The sequence below is a fragment of the Chiroxiphia lanceolata genome, chromosome 3 (assembly GCF_009829145.1).
Source record: "Chiroxiphia lanceolata isolate bChiLan1 chromosome 3, bChiLan1.pri, whole genome shotgun sequence".
Taxonomy (NCBI): domain Eukaryota; kingdom Metazoa; phylum Chordata; class Aves; order Passeriformes; family Pipridae; genus Chiroxiphia; species Chiroxiphia lanceolata.
Window position 1 is genome coordinate 11,046,450 of NC_045639.1, and position 18,967 is coordinate 11,065,416.

At 37.2% G+C, this 18,967-nt stretch overlaps 1 protein-coding gene across 4 annotated transcripts in view; it reads left to right on the forward strand.

Moving 5' to 3' along the window:
• The window catches only part of AFTPH (aftiphilin), a 44,012-nt gene that overhangs the window by 18,803 nt on the left and 6,242 nt on the right, over positions 1-18,967 (forward strand). For 2 of the 4 annotated variants that reach the window (XM_032683276.1, XM_032683277.1), the window contains exons 3-9: positions 3,239-3,390; positions 3,879-4,005; positions 4,328-4,384; positions 5,835-5,957; positions 12,438-12,498; positions 14,145-14,228; positions 18,143-18,266. In XM_032683276.1, the coding sequence (XP_032539167.1) occupies positions 3,239-3,390; positions 3,879-4,005; positions 4,328-4,384; positions 5,835-5,957; positions 12,438-12,498; positions 14,145-14,228; positions 18,143-18,266 (728 nt within the window). Of the gene's footprint in view, positions 1-3,238; positions 3,391-3,878; positions 4,006-4,327; positions 4,385-5,834; positions 5,958-12,437; positions 12,499-14,144; positions 14,229-18,142; positions 18,267-18,967 lie in introns of those variants that run through there. The other 2 variants (XM_032683278.1, XM_032683280.1) reach the window with 2 other exon arrangements.

Below are 18,967 nucleotides of genomic sequence, written 5' to 3' on the forward strand. Positions count from 1 at the left end.
TAGAGAGAAGCAAGTCTGGGTTTTTTCCTGCTCTTGTTCACAGAGTTCCCTGAAACTTCACCCAGCTTTACAGCAGTCAGGTGGTGAAAACTGAAATCAGCTGTTTCTGTAGTGGGGCTCAAGTATGTTGTCTTTATGGCAAGTTGTAATATTTACTCTTTTCATAGGTCTGAAGAAAGGCAGTGACCTGTCACTGTTGAGTTCATGTGGAGGAGGGTGGAGGGTTTGGTGTGCTGGGTGGTCAGTGCAGATTTGCTGTGTTGGAGGAATTCATCAATTCTACAGTCTTGTGGTGGAAAAGAAGAGGAAAAACAAATTCTATAAACCAAGACCTTTAGGTTTTCAGCTCTGAGAGCTGGATCTTGCCCCCTATATAATTGCCAAGGACATAAATTCTAATCCTGTGGTTGTTCTTATTTTAAAGTCTGTTACATCTGTGATATTTTGATTGGCTCTGGTGGTGAGTACCACATATTTAAAGAGTCTACCAGAAAACTTCTATGCAGTCACAGAAACTGTGGGGCTTTGAATTTATCACTGTTTGGAGAATCACACTAATGTTTAATGGCAGCTCGAGCCTTTGTTCACACCTTCAGCAAGTCCCTTTAAGAATTATTCTTCTGAAGTGGTTGTGCAGAACACTTGGGTATCAAATGCTTTTAGTGACATGAAAAGTGGATAAAAGTTCTCTTTTTCTGCCTTTTTTTTTTTTCCTGAAGACAGACACGACATTACTTCTGTCATACAAAGTAGTATTTTCTTAGTCTGATTTATGCAAACAGTAGATTGAGGTTTGTAGGAGATGGACATTTGCACTAACTTTAAAACCTTGGTAATGTCCTTTATACCTGGAAGCTTTGGCCACAGGATTTCATTACCAATTAGGAGGACAAGTTCAGCTGCTTCCATTAATGACATTGGCACTGCCCAGAGATGTGTGTTTGTGCACTCATCCCTGTGTGCATTTGCACACACAGAATTAATTACTCTGGTTTGCTATGGAAACAGTTCTTTGTCATATAGAAACAAGGGCTAAGCATTTCTGGAAATGTAGAAAAGATGACAGCAAGTGTAAAGAATGCTATAGTTAAACTGTTCCTGAAATTTTAGCACCATTCTTAAGCTCAAATTTGAAACAGGGTGCTGACTGAGATGATGCTTGGTTCTTAGAGACTTTCTGTTACTTCTTTCATTATCTAAGTGAACGTATTTTGGTCACTACCATGTTCACAAATGTGCTGTTTCCATAACCCAGTGCCTTTCAGCTGCCTTTTTCTTTTCTCTGGGGATATGTGCTCTTGCTGTATTAGAGAAATGAAGTAACCATCACCTCTTGATTTAAAATAAGGCCAAGTGATACATTGTAGGCAAAGTTCAGTTTTAAAACTGAAGTAGAGTATGCTTTTGTGTGCTGGAGCATTAGCCTAGAGTCTGGAATACCGTTTAGTTTTGCTTCCAAAAAATTTAAGTTAGTGTCTTAGTTCTGGTCAACAAACACAAAACAGCCTACAAATGTTGTAACTTACTGTATTGCCAGGATGATTGGCATTAAGAGGCAATTAAAAGGAAAATTATTTACTGTAGAACATGGCTCATTATGGTTGGAATATCCCAGTGAGGTAATGAAGAAGAAATGAAAAAGAAAAAAAAAGGGGGTGAGTCAGGTAAGCTCTGAATTCAGATCCTTTTTGCATTTTGACAGGATGCTTTGCAAGTGACTGTACCTGGTGGCTGTCCCTGTTAGGAATTTCTTTCACAGGTAGTAAAGCTGAAGAGTTGATGTTCTAAGCCAATTCATTTTCCTGCTTTTTGCAGTTAGTGGCTGAATAGAGAGAATAATCTGGACAGACTCAGCTCCCAGTTCCCAACTCATCATCCAGACTCCTATACAGAATCCAGATGTTCTGATAACGTGGTGTTTTCCTCTGTTATGTTTGCTGACGTACATGGTCAGTGAGTTGCTTAATTGAGACAAGAGACAAGGCAAATTTTCAGCTAAAAATTCAAATGAGAAATGTTGTTTAACTATTGGAATTGTGCTGCGGGTATTTTGGTGCATAAAGGTTTGTCTCAACTGTGCTGATTGGTCTGACTTCCTCCTACAGCCTTCTCTGAACTTCAAATCATTTCAATTGTAACAAAGCCCCCTCTGTTTGGAGGTTTGTGTGTGTAAATTCAGCATTGTTGCTGGAATATGCTGTATCTCCACAGGAGGGCTCTGCTGGCATAGCTATAACAGCACTCACCGTGGGATGCCCCTGGGATTTCCGCCTACTCCCTTTCTTTTCCATTTCCCCAGTGGAAAAGCAGGTGTTGGAGCTGCTGGACGCTGCCCTGTGTGTGTGTTGCAGCAGAGCACTGGGGAAGTATTTGTTGAGGAGCTCTAAACTGGAAAGATAGAAATGCTGCTCTTATTGCCAGGCTTGTGCCTCCTTTTTTTAGCAAGAAAAGAGATTCAGGTGTTTGTGGTAAAAAATTAGTACATTAAAAAAGGCTTTAATTCCATTTTTATGAGCATACCTTGCAACTGGTGTTTTATTAAATATTAAGAGCTTGATGGTTACCTATTTTTAATGGGTTGAACTGGGAAAAAGAAATATATTCCCTGTCAGTGGTACATCTGATGTCTGAGTCAGTTCCTAGACCTCTAAGAAGTTGAAATTCTGTCTGTATGGAAATACAACAGAGAGAAGAGAGAAAAATGTAAAGAAGGAACTTAAAAAGAAGAAAATATAGTATGCTTGTCAAAAAAAAAAAGGGGAGAGGGGGTTTTTTGTTGTTTTTTTTGGGGGGGGGGTTAGGGGTTTGTTTGATTCCTTTTTATTTTTTGTACCAATTCCATCTGCCAAGGCCCAGTGCGTGCTGTGGAATTAAAATACCTGGAAACCATTAGTACCAATATGTGCTGTTTATATTGCTGAGACCTTGTCCTTACATAGTGTAATTCTTGTTGCACGCATTTTCTACGAATTTATAACAGAGTGACTCTGGTAAGACCAGATCTGGACTCTTCTGTAAGAACTCACTTTGCAGAGGGTACGTTCCTTACTGTTTCTTTGTAGCTGAAAACCTGTATTTGGTGCTTTAAAAGTCTTGTGGTCCTCTGACAGTTAATATTTTGTGGTAAGTGAAACCTTGTGTTAGCTACGTATTGTTTTCCATCTTATTGTTATAATTTTGGACTTCTTATCTTTAAAGCAGTTAACATAACTTGACAAGTATTTTCTCTTTGATATAGACAACATTGCTAAGTCGCCTGGAACGAATATTTGAAGTCTGTTTTCCTTCCATGCCTGTTCTTGAAATTGAAGAAGAAATAAGTTCCTTGAATCATTTGTTGGAAGCAGGTGAAAAGCAGATGTCAACTGAGGAGACCTTAGCAAATACTGAGTAAGAACCTACAACACAATGAACTTAAAATGAACTTAAACATGTAATTCAAACTCAGGTGTTTGCTTCAAGCATCTGAGAAGCTATTGAGCAAAAATTAGCTATGTATCAGAATGCTTGTTTTTAGTGATTACACATGCCAGGAGTATTTCACTTAGCAACTCAGCAGCATATCATCTTTTCAGTGATGCCTCTGAATTAATCAGAATACGTCTTATTAGTTACACTTGCTATAAATTACTGTATTTATTTATGTGATGATGTAGTCTTAAGTAGATTTTGTCCTGTCTGCTGTGGACACCATTTTCCAGTAAGAAGTCTGAACTGTAATAGAGTGAGAACACTGTGCAGTTCCCCTGGGTGTGGGGCTTGGGCATAAGTTTAATTGGAATATATAATAAGTCACTTACATTAAAACCTAGAATAAATATTCAAGGCTGCCAGGCTGGTTTTCTGGTTGATAACTTGACTTATGATGGGTTGTACAGGGAACTGATGGACGTGTGGACGGAGCTCCAGGATATCCATGATGCATATGGACTGAGATACCAGTGGGGTGGCTCCCACAGCAACAAAAAGCTTTTGTGCTCCTTGGGAATCGACACAAGAAATATTGTGAGTCTGTCAGTAAAATTGGCTTTTTAAATAACAAAGCTGCTTTAAATGTAGGATCAGGTGGAAGTTGTTTTGTATGAATGCTTGTCACCTAATTGCATGGCTGCACTCAACGTGGCTTTTCACGACAGACCATCTGACAACTTTTTGTAAGCCCTATTAATATTAAAAGTTATTTTAGTTTTTAACCATTGTGTAATAATTAACATCGTATTTATTCTCCAATTCTAATCTTTCGCATGTTATGTAACATTGAAAAACATTTTCATCCCTGACACAGAAGCTCTTAAGTAAATTTTTTTTGTTGTTGTTGTTTTATCAGCTTTTTACAGGCAACAAGAAACAGCCTGTTATAGTACCCATGTATGCAGCAGGACTGGTAAGCTTTTTTTTAGTGTTATTAGCCTTATTTCAGTGTTATTATGTTGTTACAGTTCCAATGACATTACATAATGAAATATATTAAATTACATTAAGCACCAAGTGTGCTGAAAAATATTTCTGTAAGTACAGTTATGGCTTAGGCATCAGTAGAAATGCTAAAAACAATCATCAAATACGTGATTTTCATTATGTGTGCAAGCAGATACTTGATTTTAGGTGAAAGAAGTGCTTAGTTAAAACAGTGAGAACAGTGGTTTTTTTCTTGAAGCGTGTGTATACATGTACATGCACATACAAACACACCTAAGCTTTTATATGATCATTCAGAAATGGAATATGAAAAAAGTTAGTTTTCTTTGGTATATATTAAGCTGATTTGATTTTGTAGAGTGACTTCCACAGTCAGTTTCTAGAGTTGTTTTCTGATGCATTGAGGTCAACTCGTGTACTTCTTTGGATGTAAACATGCTATTCTGATACAGATAGTTGAGACATCTCATAGCAATTGCTGTTTTCTTCCTGTTTGTGAGCAAAACTACGTTTGCAACACATGCAGTTATTTTTTTGAATGAATTGTTGTTGCTGATTAGTTATTTCCTAGATTTTTAATGTACTTTTGCACATGATAAGCTGGATAGCAGTGATGGTAGGAGTAAAATGGTTTGCTGCTTTCTGTTGCCACACTACTTCATGTGTTTCTCCACTTTCCACAAGAATTGATTTAACTGGTGGGTAAACTCAAAGCTTCCTTTAAAGTGGTGTAGAAACATTTGTGGGACAGCTGATCTTGGCAGCTGACTTCCAGAAATTGTTTTAAAATGTGCTATTTGCAAATCCCATGGTTTTTTTATTTGGGGGTTTCTCACTGTTCTGGGGTGGTTTGCCTGTTTCAGTGCCAAAAAAAAAAAAAGTGAGTTTAATTATTTTCTTAATGCTTCTCAATGCATTTATTTCCATGTCAGTAATTATTGTTCTTGGTATCTTTCTGCAAACTAATAATTTGACTTGTTTCTTCTGAATTAATTCATTGTTGAAATGGAACAAATGCACTTGTACGTTTGTGATGGGCCATTTGATATTTCTGGAATAGCCTACACACAATTAGGAGGAGAAGACATCACCTTATCAAGTAACTGTTTTCTCCAGCTTAAATTACATTACTGAAAGTTGAAAGCAAGCTCCAGCTGGACACTTGGGTTTTTGTTACTGACTCTAAGATGTTTCTTAGCCCTAAGGATGACTTTTCCCCCTGCTCCATCTACTCATGCCCCTCTCAGTGAAAGTGTCCCAATGATATATGGTTACCCCCAAGCCCTTAGTTGAGGGTAGTACTACCTGGTAGTGTGTTCTAGTTTTTTGCATCTGCAGTTCTTGAAATATATAAAAATGTGTGTCTGTGTGTGCGTGTGAATTTTTTTAATTTAGATATTTATTTATTTATTCAGGGTATGTTAGAACCTACCAAGGAACCTTTGAAACCAATATCTGCAGCAGAAAAAATAGCTTCAATAGGACAGACACCTCCTGTATCACCAGAGATGAACACATGTGCATCTGATCAGTTCCAGGTAAAAATCAGAGAAGGGTGAGAGAGGAAAAGAAAGAATGAGGGAAACAATGGGATGCCTTGTCCTTCCTTTATATTTAAAACATTTAGATAATGTGTTCAAAGACACCTGTATGTAAGAGGCAGGTGTTGCTTGTGTCAGATTGAAGTCCTGCTCTTGGATCTGCTTTTCATGTGTGACTGGAAGGGAGTCCTTGTGATAAGACTGTAGCAGTTGGTGGCCAGCATGTCAGAGTCCTGATGATACTGTTGTACAGCAGTTTGCTTTAAAAGGCAGTTAGTTACACAGATTTTGTATGCAACATTAGACTCATCTGACCTCTGGCTAAGGTTCTTCATCTTTGCTCTTCCTGGAGCTTATTGTTGGAGGTCCTTCTACCTGTTTGTTAGCACTTGTTTTTGTGAATGATCCTATTTACATGTGTACTGTTCATGTTTGTTTCCTTTTACCTTTTCTTACTTCTTCAGAGTAACATGAAAAGCAGCCCAGCTGCCTGGAAAGAGATTCTGGGTGTGATCATACATGCCTGACTTTTTGATTTATGAATTCTGTTGGCCCTTTGTGCCAGATTTTGAATTTTTACCTCTTGAACAGAGTTGCTTTGCCGGCTTCTGTCTTTAAAGTTTGATACAAAATGAATCTAGAGGAGTTTAGGAGTGAGCTTTTGAATGTCATGAATTCTGTGTGGTCACTTGTTCTGATGTAATGGTGTTAGAAGACCACTTCAGTGCCCTGCATGTTGCAATGTGTGGCTCCCAACAAGCTAATGGGATATGCAGAAATATTTCACTTCCAGAGTCACTCCCGTGATTCTTGGCACATATTCAGAGACTCAGCTGTGTCCCTCCTTAGTGCAGGTCTTGTTTGGTGTGCCTGGTGTCTTTAGTTACTTGCTATACCCGTGGTTTCTGATTGAAGGCATTCCAGAAGGAATTATTCTCATAGGCACTTCTGAGTATAGTGATTTTCTTGCACTCCTTGCTCTGCCATAGTGCAGAGCTCTAAGTGTGACATGTTTGTACTAGAGGAGAAGTTTTTTCATGGTCAAATTGCAGTTTGTCAGTAGGCTCAGAGCTGATGTTGTTTTATACAGCAATACACATTTGATGCTATGTTATGTGCTGCCTCTCACATGTGGTGGAACTGGTCAGCTGAACTGGGTATGAGAAAAGGTAACAATAACGATCACTACAACCAATCTGAGCTGAAGAAATCGGTTGTGTGATTTCTGCATATGAACAAAGCAGGAAAATGTCACTTTTTGCAGCATTCAAAGTACTCTTCTTTTACAGAGGGGAAAAACATAAATTAAACCACACACTAAACAGTGAAAGAGCTGCAAGAGCCTGAAGTAGCAGCATCTCTGACAACTGCCATTTTCTCAGTTGCTTGGCAGTCATAATGCTGAAAATAAGAACCTCTACTTATCAAAATCTCTGTTCTTGTCTAATTATGAATTCCTGCTGCAGAATTTTCCATTACTTGTCACAGTTTGATTATCTTGTCTCATAGCTTGTTCTGACAAGGCTATCTCTGTTCAGTAGCTGTGGTCCACGAATACATCTGAGAAGCTTCTGTGCTGTTTGCACTGTTGGCCTTAGGTTATTTTTTCCGAAAAGACAAATACTAAAATAAGATTTTGGGGAAGAGGTGGATTAGAACTGTAACCATTAAGAAGGCTAAGGGGCCACAGTTAAGTGATATTCAGAAAGTTTCAGGGCATGAATGATCAATTCTCCACCTCGTTTCTTTCTTGGTCTCATCTTCTCTCAATGTTTGGTGGCTTCTCTTTGCTTTGGGGAGAATCCAGCTTCACAACACGTTGTGCAGGCTGCATTTTAGGAATAGCCCAGGTTGTAGTGGTAATAAGATGATGTGCCCAAACTTTGGTAAACATTTCATTAGGAACTGTGCTAAAACCATTGTTAAATATTCAGTGGAGATACAGGCAATTCTAGTGGACCCAGAAACTTCTTATTCTAATTTAGGTGCAGCAACTTAGGTATCTTATAAGTGTACCTGGTTAATATGTAATTATTTAGTTAAAACTTCGAAATTCCTCCATTTTCAGAGAGTGATGATTGCATTCTTATATTCAGAAACTTCAGAATCTTGGCTTTCTTTTTGGAAGAAGAGGTTCTAGTTAATAGGTTCCTGTTCTTTCCTTAAGGAAGAGTTCTTCTCCGTTCAAAGCTTGGCATTTATGGGACTTGTATACAGATCAGTGTCTGTGCATGTACATGTATGACTTTCTGCTGAGAGAGTAAGACTTTGGAAGAAAGACTGTGATGATGCAAAGGCAGGAATAGAAAGAACAGTGGTAGAAACACAGAAATGCTTTCTAAATTTTTTTGTTGCGGGCAAACAGAGGAAAGCATACAGAGGTTTAAAATGGAGAACGTTAGAAATAAAAAGAATGAGGCAAAAAGCAGCAAGGGAGCTGCAATACTTTTTCCTAGTTATGATATAAACTCTGTATGTTTTGCCCTCATTCCCTGCAGAGGGTCTCACTGAACTGGTTAGGCTGTGCAAACACAGTGGACAAATTTCTCTCTGAGCCATTTAAGATGTAAGGACAAGGTTTTTGAAATCAGACTTCTCTCAAACGAGTTACTGACTGGTTTGTCATCACATTAGTTTGTTGCATAAAGATGATTTTTTGTAGACTCATTCTGGTTTATATTTGAAGGTAGCATCTAAATTCTTCTTTGATCTGTTGTTTATCTTGACAGTTGAGGGATTTATTTCTCTGTTCCTCTGTGCTCATAACTGTAAGGCACTAAACAGAATATGAAATAATCCCCTGATTACTGTTGCCTTGATCTAAGCATATCTCAAAGACTTTGCAGGGCTCAAGTAAAAGGCTTTGTCAAAGCACATCAGGTGTAGGAAGGAGTGGCTGCTGGAATAGGCACCCTGTGATTGTGAGACCTGAGACTGGTGTCCTTCACTTGTTTTTTTAATACAGCTCCAGTGTGCTTCTACACCACAGCCAAGTCCTCAGGCAGTGCAATTAAAATGTATTCCAGTGTTTGTTAAAGAGGTTGCTGTCTGGACTTAATGGTGACTGCTTTCTCTTGATTTGATACTCTCTTCTGGTTAACGTTGTTTTAGAGTTTACTTACCTGCTTCTCTTTGGATTTCTTGAAAAAAGCTGTCCAGATATTTCTGCTCTTTCGCTGTTGCTTCAAGGCATCTTCTTCTCTCTATTTAGGACTGTTTCCTTGGCAGAGTTACCTGCCTAGTTTTGCATAGTAAGTTTTATATTGGAATGGAAATCTGCAGTGACCCAGACCTTTCTAGAAGAAAATGGCCAGTGATTCTTTTCTGCAGGTGTCTATTACAGCACATCCACTTGCATGTAAGGCACTGAATTAGGGATCAGGTTATAACAGAAATATATATATTACACTTGCTGGCTATTAGGGACTGAACCTTAATTAAACCCCGTGGGGTGACAGTCTTTAAAAACACTTTTAATTACATAAGAGACCATCAGGACTTCTAACAATGACAGATGCAAACTACCATATTGTTGGCCACCAGCCAAAGGCTCCATCAGGAACTGCTCTCCAGTTATACATGTGAGAAAGATCCAAGAGTACGTGTAGCTTTGACAGAGTAAGAGAGAAAGATTTGCAGGTAAGAGATATTACAGAACTTGCTATTCTATCAGATGTGGCAGTTGATTAAGGGGGTTGTCTGAAAAGAGCAGTTTTCAGAACTGATGTACTTTTGCCAATGAATACACACAATGAAATGTATGAATTACTTCTATGTAAACCTTTTTTTTGAATGTTTATGACGCTCATTTGTGGGATCCATCCAAATATTGACATTATATTTGTATTACAAGCCCTTTTATTTCTTTCCACCAGCTTTAAGACAGCAAAATGCTCTTTTTTTTTTTCCTTTGTTTAATTTTCCTTGGGTAATTATTGGCACAGACACAAACATTTACATTTTACTCGTTTGGATTATAAAAGCTCTTACATAATGCATTCTAAAATTACTGTGTGAAAACATCTCTCACTTTTATCAAAGTGAACTATGGTGCAGTAAAACCAGCAGGCATTTTAATTTTCTCTTTCTTACTTCCTTGACATTCAGAGTAGTATTCTGACAGCTGAGTGTGCTTTTTCATTTCTGTACCATGTCCTGTAATCTAAGATGGAGGCCTTGAGGAGTAAAAGCAGTTTGCCCCATTTCTCAGTATTCTCCTAGATTGGGCACTTTTCCTTAAAGCATGTTATTAAAATAATAGTTGTAAATGCAGTAGTCTAGCAACCTCACGATCTCTGAAAGGCAAAACATTATATTCCCATTTGCAGGGTATGTTTCCATTGTCTGAGATTTCAATGCTGTGTTCAGGTGTCCCAGTGTAGTTAGTTTTCTTAGGGCTGAGGTCACTAGAAACAGAAAACTTTCTGTTTAATTTGCTTTTTCCTCTGCCTTCTCCTTTCACTTTTTTTGCTGTTGTATAGACCAGGGCTTGCCAGCATCCTGTATAGGTGGGGTCTGCTTTACTTACCCCCTCTTTTGTGAAGTGGTTGAAGTCAGCAGAATGGTCTCATCCCACAGAGCAACTAATATACTTAGAATGCTCTTACTGATTTAGAGTCAGATTCTTTTTTTTTCCCATTTTAGGAAGAATTCGTCACATCCTTTGTCCTTTCCTTGACAAATCTGAGAATCGAGTCATCATTAAAGGCAAAAGCTTAGCCAGTCATTGGTACCACTTTTTCCATGCAATTCTGTCACACTCATCAGTCCTGACTCAGGCTTTTGTCACAAAATGTAGTGGGTGTTTTCCTCAGTAAGTGGGAGTTGGTAGGAAGCCACTTTGTTTCAATTTGACTTCATTTTGCTCAGGGCAGAAAACTACTAAATTGTCATAGTATCTTTTCTTTTTCCCCTACAAACTCCTTTTAACGTTAATATATTTTAGATGTGGCAGAGTTTAAACAAGCTACTGATGATAGTGATTATTACTTCATCAGGTGTAGCTTCCACACTGCTAACATTGTATCTACATGCAAATCATTTCAATGCCAGTAATTTCATTACCAAAGCAAAGTAAAAAGTGTAGGATCAGCTCCTTGAGCTCCGTGCAGTGAATACTGTTCAAGCTGTGCTCAGTACTGGAAATATTTTCAAGACATTAGGTAGGAAAGATTTTTCCAGGCAAGACATTTAGTACAAGTACATACAGAAATCTCCAGCTCCCTTTGTTTTTATTTCTGTAAACCTCTATCACTGAGGAAAAGCCTTTTACAGTGAGCTTAATTGTACATTAGTGAATCTGCATTTTTCTTCAACGTTAGATGGTTGGAAGTTTTAAAAATAAAATAAAAGAAAAAATTTAAAAAATCAAGTCTGACTTTGTACAAAAGCGAAGAGAAGGTGTGGCTCAGCCACTGGAAGCTGGACAAGTACCTGATGAATTTTGAGTAATATTGCTGAGACTTCTGTTGCTTTTCTTCCATACTGTCATTGTTTTGTTAGAAGTTGAGGGAACATCCTTTCCCAACGCTTCCTGACAGCTGGCTTCACTGTCAGGGGACAGAGCAGAGGTGTAATACACAGAGGTAGAAAAGATGAACTTATTTCAGACATTTCTGATGCTGTCCCATCAGTTTATGTCCTGAGAATACAGGAGGGACACCACTCGCAAGTTACACTGCACCCTGAACACACCCTCCCAGTAGAGCATGTTCCCTGCTGCTTCTTGTGTCCAAAAGACTTAACAAGAGGAAAGGAAAAGGCAAAGATGGGCTCCCAGAAGGAGTCACTGTTTCCATGCTCCTCTTGTTCAAGCATTGATACTAATGGTTTGTACATAGACCAGGATGAGTTAATTGTAAAGGGGTAATAAGTCACAGGACTTTTATTTTTGAAGAGGGTGGAGTGGAGAGGGTGTTGAGTTTGTCCCTCACATGTAGGGATTATGTCTCTTAAAAGCAAAACAAACCAAAGCAAAAAGAACCATAGGCTTATTGATGATGAATAATACATATAGTCAGAACAAAGCATGGATGTACAGACAGCTTTCACTATTCTACATTTGCCCTGTAATTGTGTATATGTACCTTTTTATGCTAAGTGCCTCATCTTCCATGAAAGTAATAGTAGTTTAACTTTCAACTGTGCCTTGAGGTTTGTTAATCAATTCATGTGTTTTAATTAATTTGCAAATCCTGTTTGAGTTAGAAGTTACCTAATCTGTACTGTTCAGAATTTAATGAGACTTCCTGTGGTAGAGCAATTCTACTTTGAATCTTTAGTGCATATAATGAAAATACATGCCTCCCAAAAGCTGGGGCTTGATCATCTAGTTGTTCTTTTTTTTTTTTTTTTTTTTTTTTTTTTTTTTTTTTTTTTTTTAGTGTTTAGACGCTAAAGAATCTGTTGTTTGAACTGCTTTGCATTGTTGTAACCTGAACTGACTATAAAATCTGATTTCTGACTTTTCAACTCTAGGAATCTCTACCACCTGTCCAGTTTGACTGGAGTAGCAGTGGCCTTACTAACCCTTTAGATGGTACGGTCTCTCCGTAGAGCCTCTAGCACCAGAGCTAGAGATAAGAAAGCTACAAAGTTCAGACAACATCTATCTGCTGATTATTTTTTTTTTAAATATATACACACACACACATATATATATAAAAAAATATATATAATATTTATTTCTTACTCCTAACTTTGGAAATTCAGGCTTTCTTTCTGATTAACGGTGCCCCTATGTGAAGTATTATGTAGTCTGAAAAACACTAAGTTAAGTATTATTTTAGATTCCTTCCATATGCTAGTGACACAGTGGCAATATTAACACTTCATTATGTATAACTGGAGATTATAATGAAACTGAACAAATGAGCATTTTAGATTGAAAAGTTTTACTTCTTGAAGGTATTTTTCACCAGTCAGCTATCTCTTTAGACATCCTTTGAATGACAAACTTGTGTATAGTGGCTACTTCAAAGCACAATATTTTAACCACGAACTGTTTGCAAAATATACACTTCTTGAGCTGAAAGTTTTCAGATTTAAAGATAATTTTGTATTTCAAAAATGTGACTTCATCCATTATCACTTTTGCTTACACTGAAGAGCTACTTATAGCTGATATATTAAAGAGGTAGCTACAAACTTCTTTGTATCTGTAAATGTATATAGTTATCACATAAAAGACCCTTCCATGTGTCTATTTTAATAGCAAAGTGAGTTGTGCCACTGCCTCCAGTGTCAGAAACGTAAGTGCACGCAAAGGAAATAAAACAAGTTTTAGAAACTTGTTTGACTGACAGAACCTATAAAGAAAGTGATACCGTTACGAGGAGCCTGCTGACAGCAACTAATTCATGACACAAGGTCGTTCAAAGGGTCAGGCTCAGATAACAGCATCTTCTACTGCACTGGTGTTGCCACAGAACCTGTGGGATGTAAGAGTTTGGATAGCAATATCACGGTGCTGAAGGAAAGCCTGGATGGACCCTTTTGCTGTTGTCTGGTGTCTTATTACTTCAGTCAATCATCATGCTTTTCTTTTTAACAAACACCTTTAAAATGTATCTGGTTTGATTTCTGTTTTAGTACTAAAGGGGAACAGTATAATTTACCAGTGGGGAACTGGACATAAGAGTGGCTTTTGTTACCCAGTGGTCACACTGCTTCAAGATAATGATAATTAATAGCTTAAAGCTGCTAAATAAAATTTTAAAGTGTTTTTTTTTTCTTTTTGTTTTTGCTATTTAAAGATCCGCTAAGTCTTCCTGAATGAAAGAATGGCTTTCAATTTCAGTGAGGGGAGAAAAACCCCACTGTATTTTAACTATCAACTGACCTATATATTGTTTCCCTTTAACTGATCACATCTTTCTCTCTGGGTCGTGCTGATTCTCTTTCATTTTTAGATCGAAATAAATACTTCTATTTTAAAGTTATAGTGTGATTTCCTTGCTGCAATGTACATGAGGAAACGTGCACTGAATTAAGTTGTTAACATTCTAGAAGGTACAAACTAATACTGTAAGCATTGTTTTCATGTCGATTTTTTTAAAATTGCGTACTGAGTACTAATTATAACTTGCATGTTCAAGTGTGTGTCTTACCCCTTTTTACACATAAACCCCTCCCTTGGCTTACCTTCTATATGGCTGCCTACCAACACGGTCACTGAATTTCAAGCTAGTGGAGGTTCCACTCTTCTGAACCTTGATTTCTTTGGGCCCGTGGATGACAGTAGCTCTAGCAGCACCACCACAATCCCAGGTCAGCAGAGTGTCAAAACCACAACTGTAAGAATATAACGACTTACTAAAAGCATGAGCACATCACTTGACTTTCTACAAACAAGGACAAATTTCATGGCGTTTCTCTAAAATGTCTTTCTACTGCATTTTTTTCTTTAATCTGTGTTCTGTTTCTGGGTTTTGTATCGAGTACGAAGTATTTAAAAGGTACTGTCAGCTCTGTGTTTGTCACCTGCTGAAGGAATGAATGGCTTTTATGCTCTTGCAAATAACATGTTAAAACACTTGGTTCAAATGAGAAATCCTGGAATTTAGCCCTTCTAAACACTTAAGGAAATTTGAAAAATGGGGTAGATGTGACAATTCCTAAAATATGAGCCTTGCTCTCTCCTCTAAATAAGTACCTCCAAATTGTAGGATTATGGTGTTGTTTGGAAACTATGTGTGAATATAAATTTACAGAGTGATATATCACAACCCTGCTGGGGTTTGCTGCTATAAATTTTTTTCTTTGTGTAACTATAATATAATGATAAAGTGAAAAAAAAAGTGTTTTAACAGCATTTAAAATAGAAAAAAGATATAGTTGCATGTTGTGGGACATTAGAAGTTCATGAATGTTAATTGTAAAGCCAAAGCACTTTATCAGCAGCTTACTCCCTTTAAAAAGGAGATGAAAAATACCACTCTCTCATTGAGTAATGTGTGAAAGTAATTGAGTTCATTTATCACATGGTTTTGACATGCTCTGAGTATTTTGCACGAGCTTGTGAAAAACCTACACTTAGAATAAATTTCTGCAGGAGTTTAAGGGAACGCTTGGGGGTTTATTCCAGGCACAGGTTAAGTTGATAAGGCAGGTACTCTTTCAATACAATGCCTGAAGTCATAATATCAGTTTCTTCATAGGAAGAATTTTTTCTTCTTAGTGATTTTAATTTTTTAAAATCAGTTCTTAAGATGTTTGGAGTTCTCCCACATTTCAAATAAGTAATTATAATTATTATTGTTTTTGGATTTAGAAACACAATTTTTAATTTTGAAATCTGATTGCTGAAGCAATTTTGTGGCATGGCAATCTAAATGTCTTTTTATTCCACCCTTGAGAAATGTCATTATGAGATGAAAAAAGGCAGGTTTGTCATGGAATTGATAGGTAGTAAAGTCAAGGAGTATAGTCTTACAGATTCTTTGTGTGTGCAAGTCCACTGACACAAGTCACCAGTGCCCAGTACATGTAGTTGGTATTATTGCTTGTGCAGGTGGTGTGCACACTGGAAGGGATTACTCAGGAATACTGTTAGCCCTTTTATTGCATTTTATTTTTATGTTGTTGTTTCACCAAGTTACAGGTATTATCACCTTCCCTGGTATGCCCTATAGTGCATATTTTTTTGTTTGGTTGGTTTTTTGTTTTGTTTTTTTTAACTCCTGACTTGTTTCTGGGAAAGTCATTTGTTTCATGGCTTGCAGCTCGTGTGTTTGTGTGTGTTTAGGAGCTTTGTGTGGGTTTGGTTGGCTAACTTTCCTTCAATATCTCATTAAGGTTTTGCAGTGCTTTCCTTAAATATTCTCTCATCATTTGAATTAAATGGAGAATATGCAACTCTTAAAAAAAAAATAATTGAAAGACAAATTGCTAGATCTTTTGGCTTAAAGAAGAAACTTTTATCAGTAGTAGAAGTTTATTCTTTCTTTGGAGACCTTAGTTTTACTTGCTACAGATCAACACTGGATTCTTCTCAGTCCGATTTCATCAGTAGCCAAAATAACTTTTTAATAAAAATTTGCATTCTGCATCATGAACAGGGAGTTACTCATTTCTACTATGTTCCCACAATTCAGTGTATTGTTTTATTTTTCATGTTAATAGTTTAACATAAATGTAGCTGAGTAAGAGGTGCCTAAAGAACAGTAAATTGAGCAGTGACATCTCCATACAGCGAAAATGAATTCATTTTCATATGTAATGTCTGTAAATGGGAATATCTAAATGATGTAACTTATAAGGTTGCATTTAATGTTTGTTGCAGAGTTGCATGTCAAAGGGCTCCTCGTTTCAATTAGCTTTCCAATTTGTACCTTAATGGGATTTCGCGGGCTTCTGCAAGTCAAAGTGTGTTTCTTCAAGGCTTCCTCTCCCTGATTGGAAGTGGATATTTTATGGAATATTTGGGCTTTTTCCTATTTCCAAGTTCTGTAAACATCTGACAGTACTAAAAGTCTTGGTATGCTGGTCTCGGGACAGTACATATTTTAATATTTTGTATGGAACTGGATGAAATTAACTTTGAAAATCCAGACTTTAAAAAAATGTATGTTGAAAGGACAGCTGAATAATTTCTAATTAATTCATGTTATATGGAACAAATCTTCTCCCCACCTCCTGCAGCTTAACCAGATGATTTTCTTAATTTTACATTTTGGTCAGCTTAGTTTCCTTACAATAAAAGAGGAATTAACTTGTGTCCAAAGGGCAAAGGGTCAAGACACTGCTTGGGGAGAGCTCATGCAACACAGGCTTGAGGATGATTAACCTCATCTGTTAGCACATGCAATGCTGCAGTTACTGGTGGTAAAGGCAGGATAATAAGCACAGGCATTTATTTATTTAGCAATCTTTTGATGTGTCAGGAATTCTTTTAGAAGCATCCTGATCCTGAGAAGTAATCTGGATATAATTGTCAGCACACGTTAGTAAATGCTGGTTTTATATTAGGGAGCTACAGGGGACCATCAGGTCCCAGTGTTTGCAATGTTTGTTCTGCAGTAGGATGAAATACTTTTGTGTTGTCCAAACCAACTGGTACAGGTGTGACACTTGTTTAGGACACAGGTGTCTCTAAAAATCACACTGCTTATGTACAAAAATTCTATGCAGGTTTTGAAAAATACTTACAATTGCGAATGGCACATATGCACGCTTCATTGAAACCCATGAAACATAAAATATCTGAAATTGTAACTAGGGGAATATCACCAATTTAAAATGCTTCTGAGCAACAAAATTTTTGTCTTTCCTCTTGATTTATTTTGATAATTCTAATTTCTAGAGGTGTTTTTTTTAAAGAAATAAACATAATATCTGGAAATTCTAGATCTACTTCCTACTGAGATGTGATGCTTGATACTAAACAGGTAGAATTTAACTCATACATACGTATTTTTTTTAATATTTTTTCCATTGTTTGCAGTGTTCTCAGAGTGACCTCTGTGATAAAATTTGAAATCCATTCCCAACATATGTGATGTGAAAATTCAACATCTGACTTAAGATACCTGAAACTAGGAATTCAAGGCTGAAACATCCAGATACTTAATGCTTTAGGAATACTTGAAAGATGAAAAGGGAGCACAGAGTAAAAGTCTTGGTAGTACTATATATTAGTGTGTAACTTTTTAATGCCATGCCACTTCTGTGTTTCATAAAAGCTGTTTTTCTTCACTTCAAATTTCAACACAACCGCTGGTGAAAAGCAAGATACTAAATGCACTCTAATGCATGCCAGTGTTGCTTGTAATCTCTTGGTGAAGAGTTGGTCCCTGTTAACATGCAGTGTTCTTTTAATAGAGGCAGTTGAGTTGAAGTAATTGAAACAATCCATTTTGACACAGCTGACACTTTTAACAGAGGTTTCACACTCAAAAGTAAATCAAATTGGTTTTGTTTACTCATAGACTGAGACCTTGTATGCCAGACTTGATCCAAGGTGTGTCTGTTTTGTAGTACAACTAAAAAAGCTGCTGAAAAAGGATGGGGAGAAAGGATGATGCTTCAGAAACGCAAACATGTTCTGTCATGTTCTTTTCATGTATCTTGAAATTATAAATGATTCAGATGTTTACAGAAAACAGTCTCTAGCAAGTTGGTCTGTGACTAATTATGACTATACTTGCCTCCAACCATCACTGATTATTATTTTATACTGTAAGGTGTGGATCCTGAGTTGTATGAATTGACAACCTCAAAACTGGAAACTTCCAATGCGAGCAACAGAGTGACTGATGCGTTTGCAAGACTCATGTCCACAGTGGAGAAGGCAAGCACGTCCACAAGGTAAATACTCTTCCCTGCACATTTGTCTTCTGTTTCTAAGGGTGTGTGAAATGTGAGATGTGAACGTGTGTGCTTGTTTAGGGCAGAAGTTCCTGAATGATCAAAAGCCTTAAATTCAATAATTGAATTTTAAATCTGAAATTCACCGTACTGTAGTTCATATCTCAAATTATCGTAGAACTCTAAAGTGTGGAAATAGTTCATGAGCTGAAAGAAAAAGATCACCTGGACATAAGTTGAAAAGCTGGAGCCAAAGGCTGAACTGGAGGAAACGACTTTGTGAACACCAGAGCTGGTTTCTAAGAATGGCAGGGTAAATTGAACCACACAGTTCAGAGCCTGAGCACTGTGACAGAAGACTCTCCTTGGACCTCTGTGTAACTTATAAATACAGAATGTTCCACAAGTAAAATGATAAAACAGACCGATAGTTATGACTATATTTGTCCCTTCACAAATATTTCTAGCACCTGTCAAAACTTCAGTGACCAAACATGAGTTTAATTTTGATGTTGCAGGTTAAGGAATGAGCGTGTAGTTGATTTAGGATGTCCTTTCTGCTTCCAGGAGCACCTGTGAAGTACTTTTGTGCTTTTTCTAGGTAGATTCTATAGAAAGTCTTCAGGTGTCAAATGTCTTTCATGAAGTCTGACCAGTTGAATGGGTACAGAATAGTCTCTCCACTTATAAGCTTGTATTCT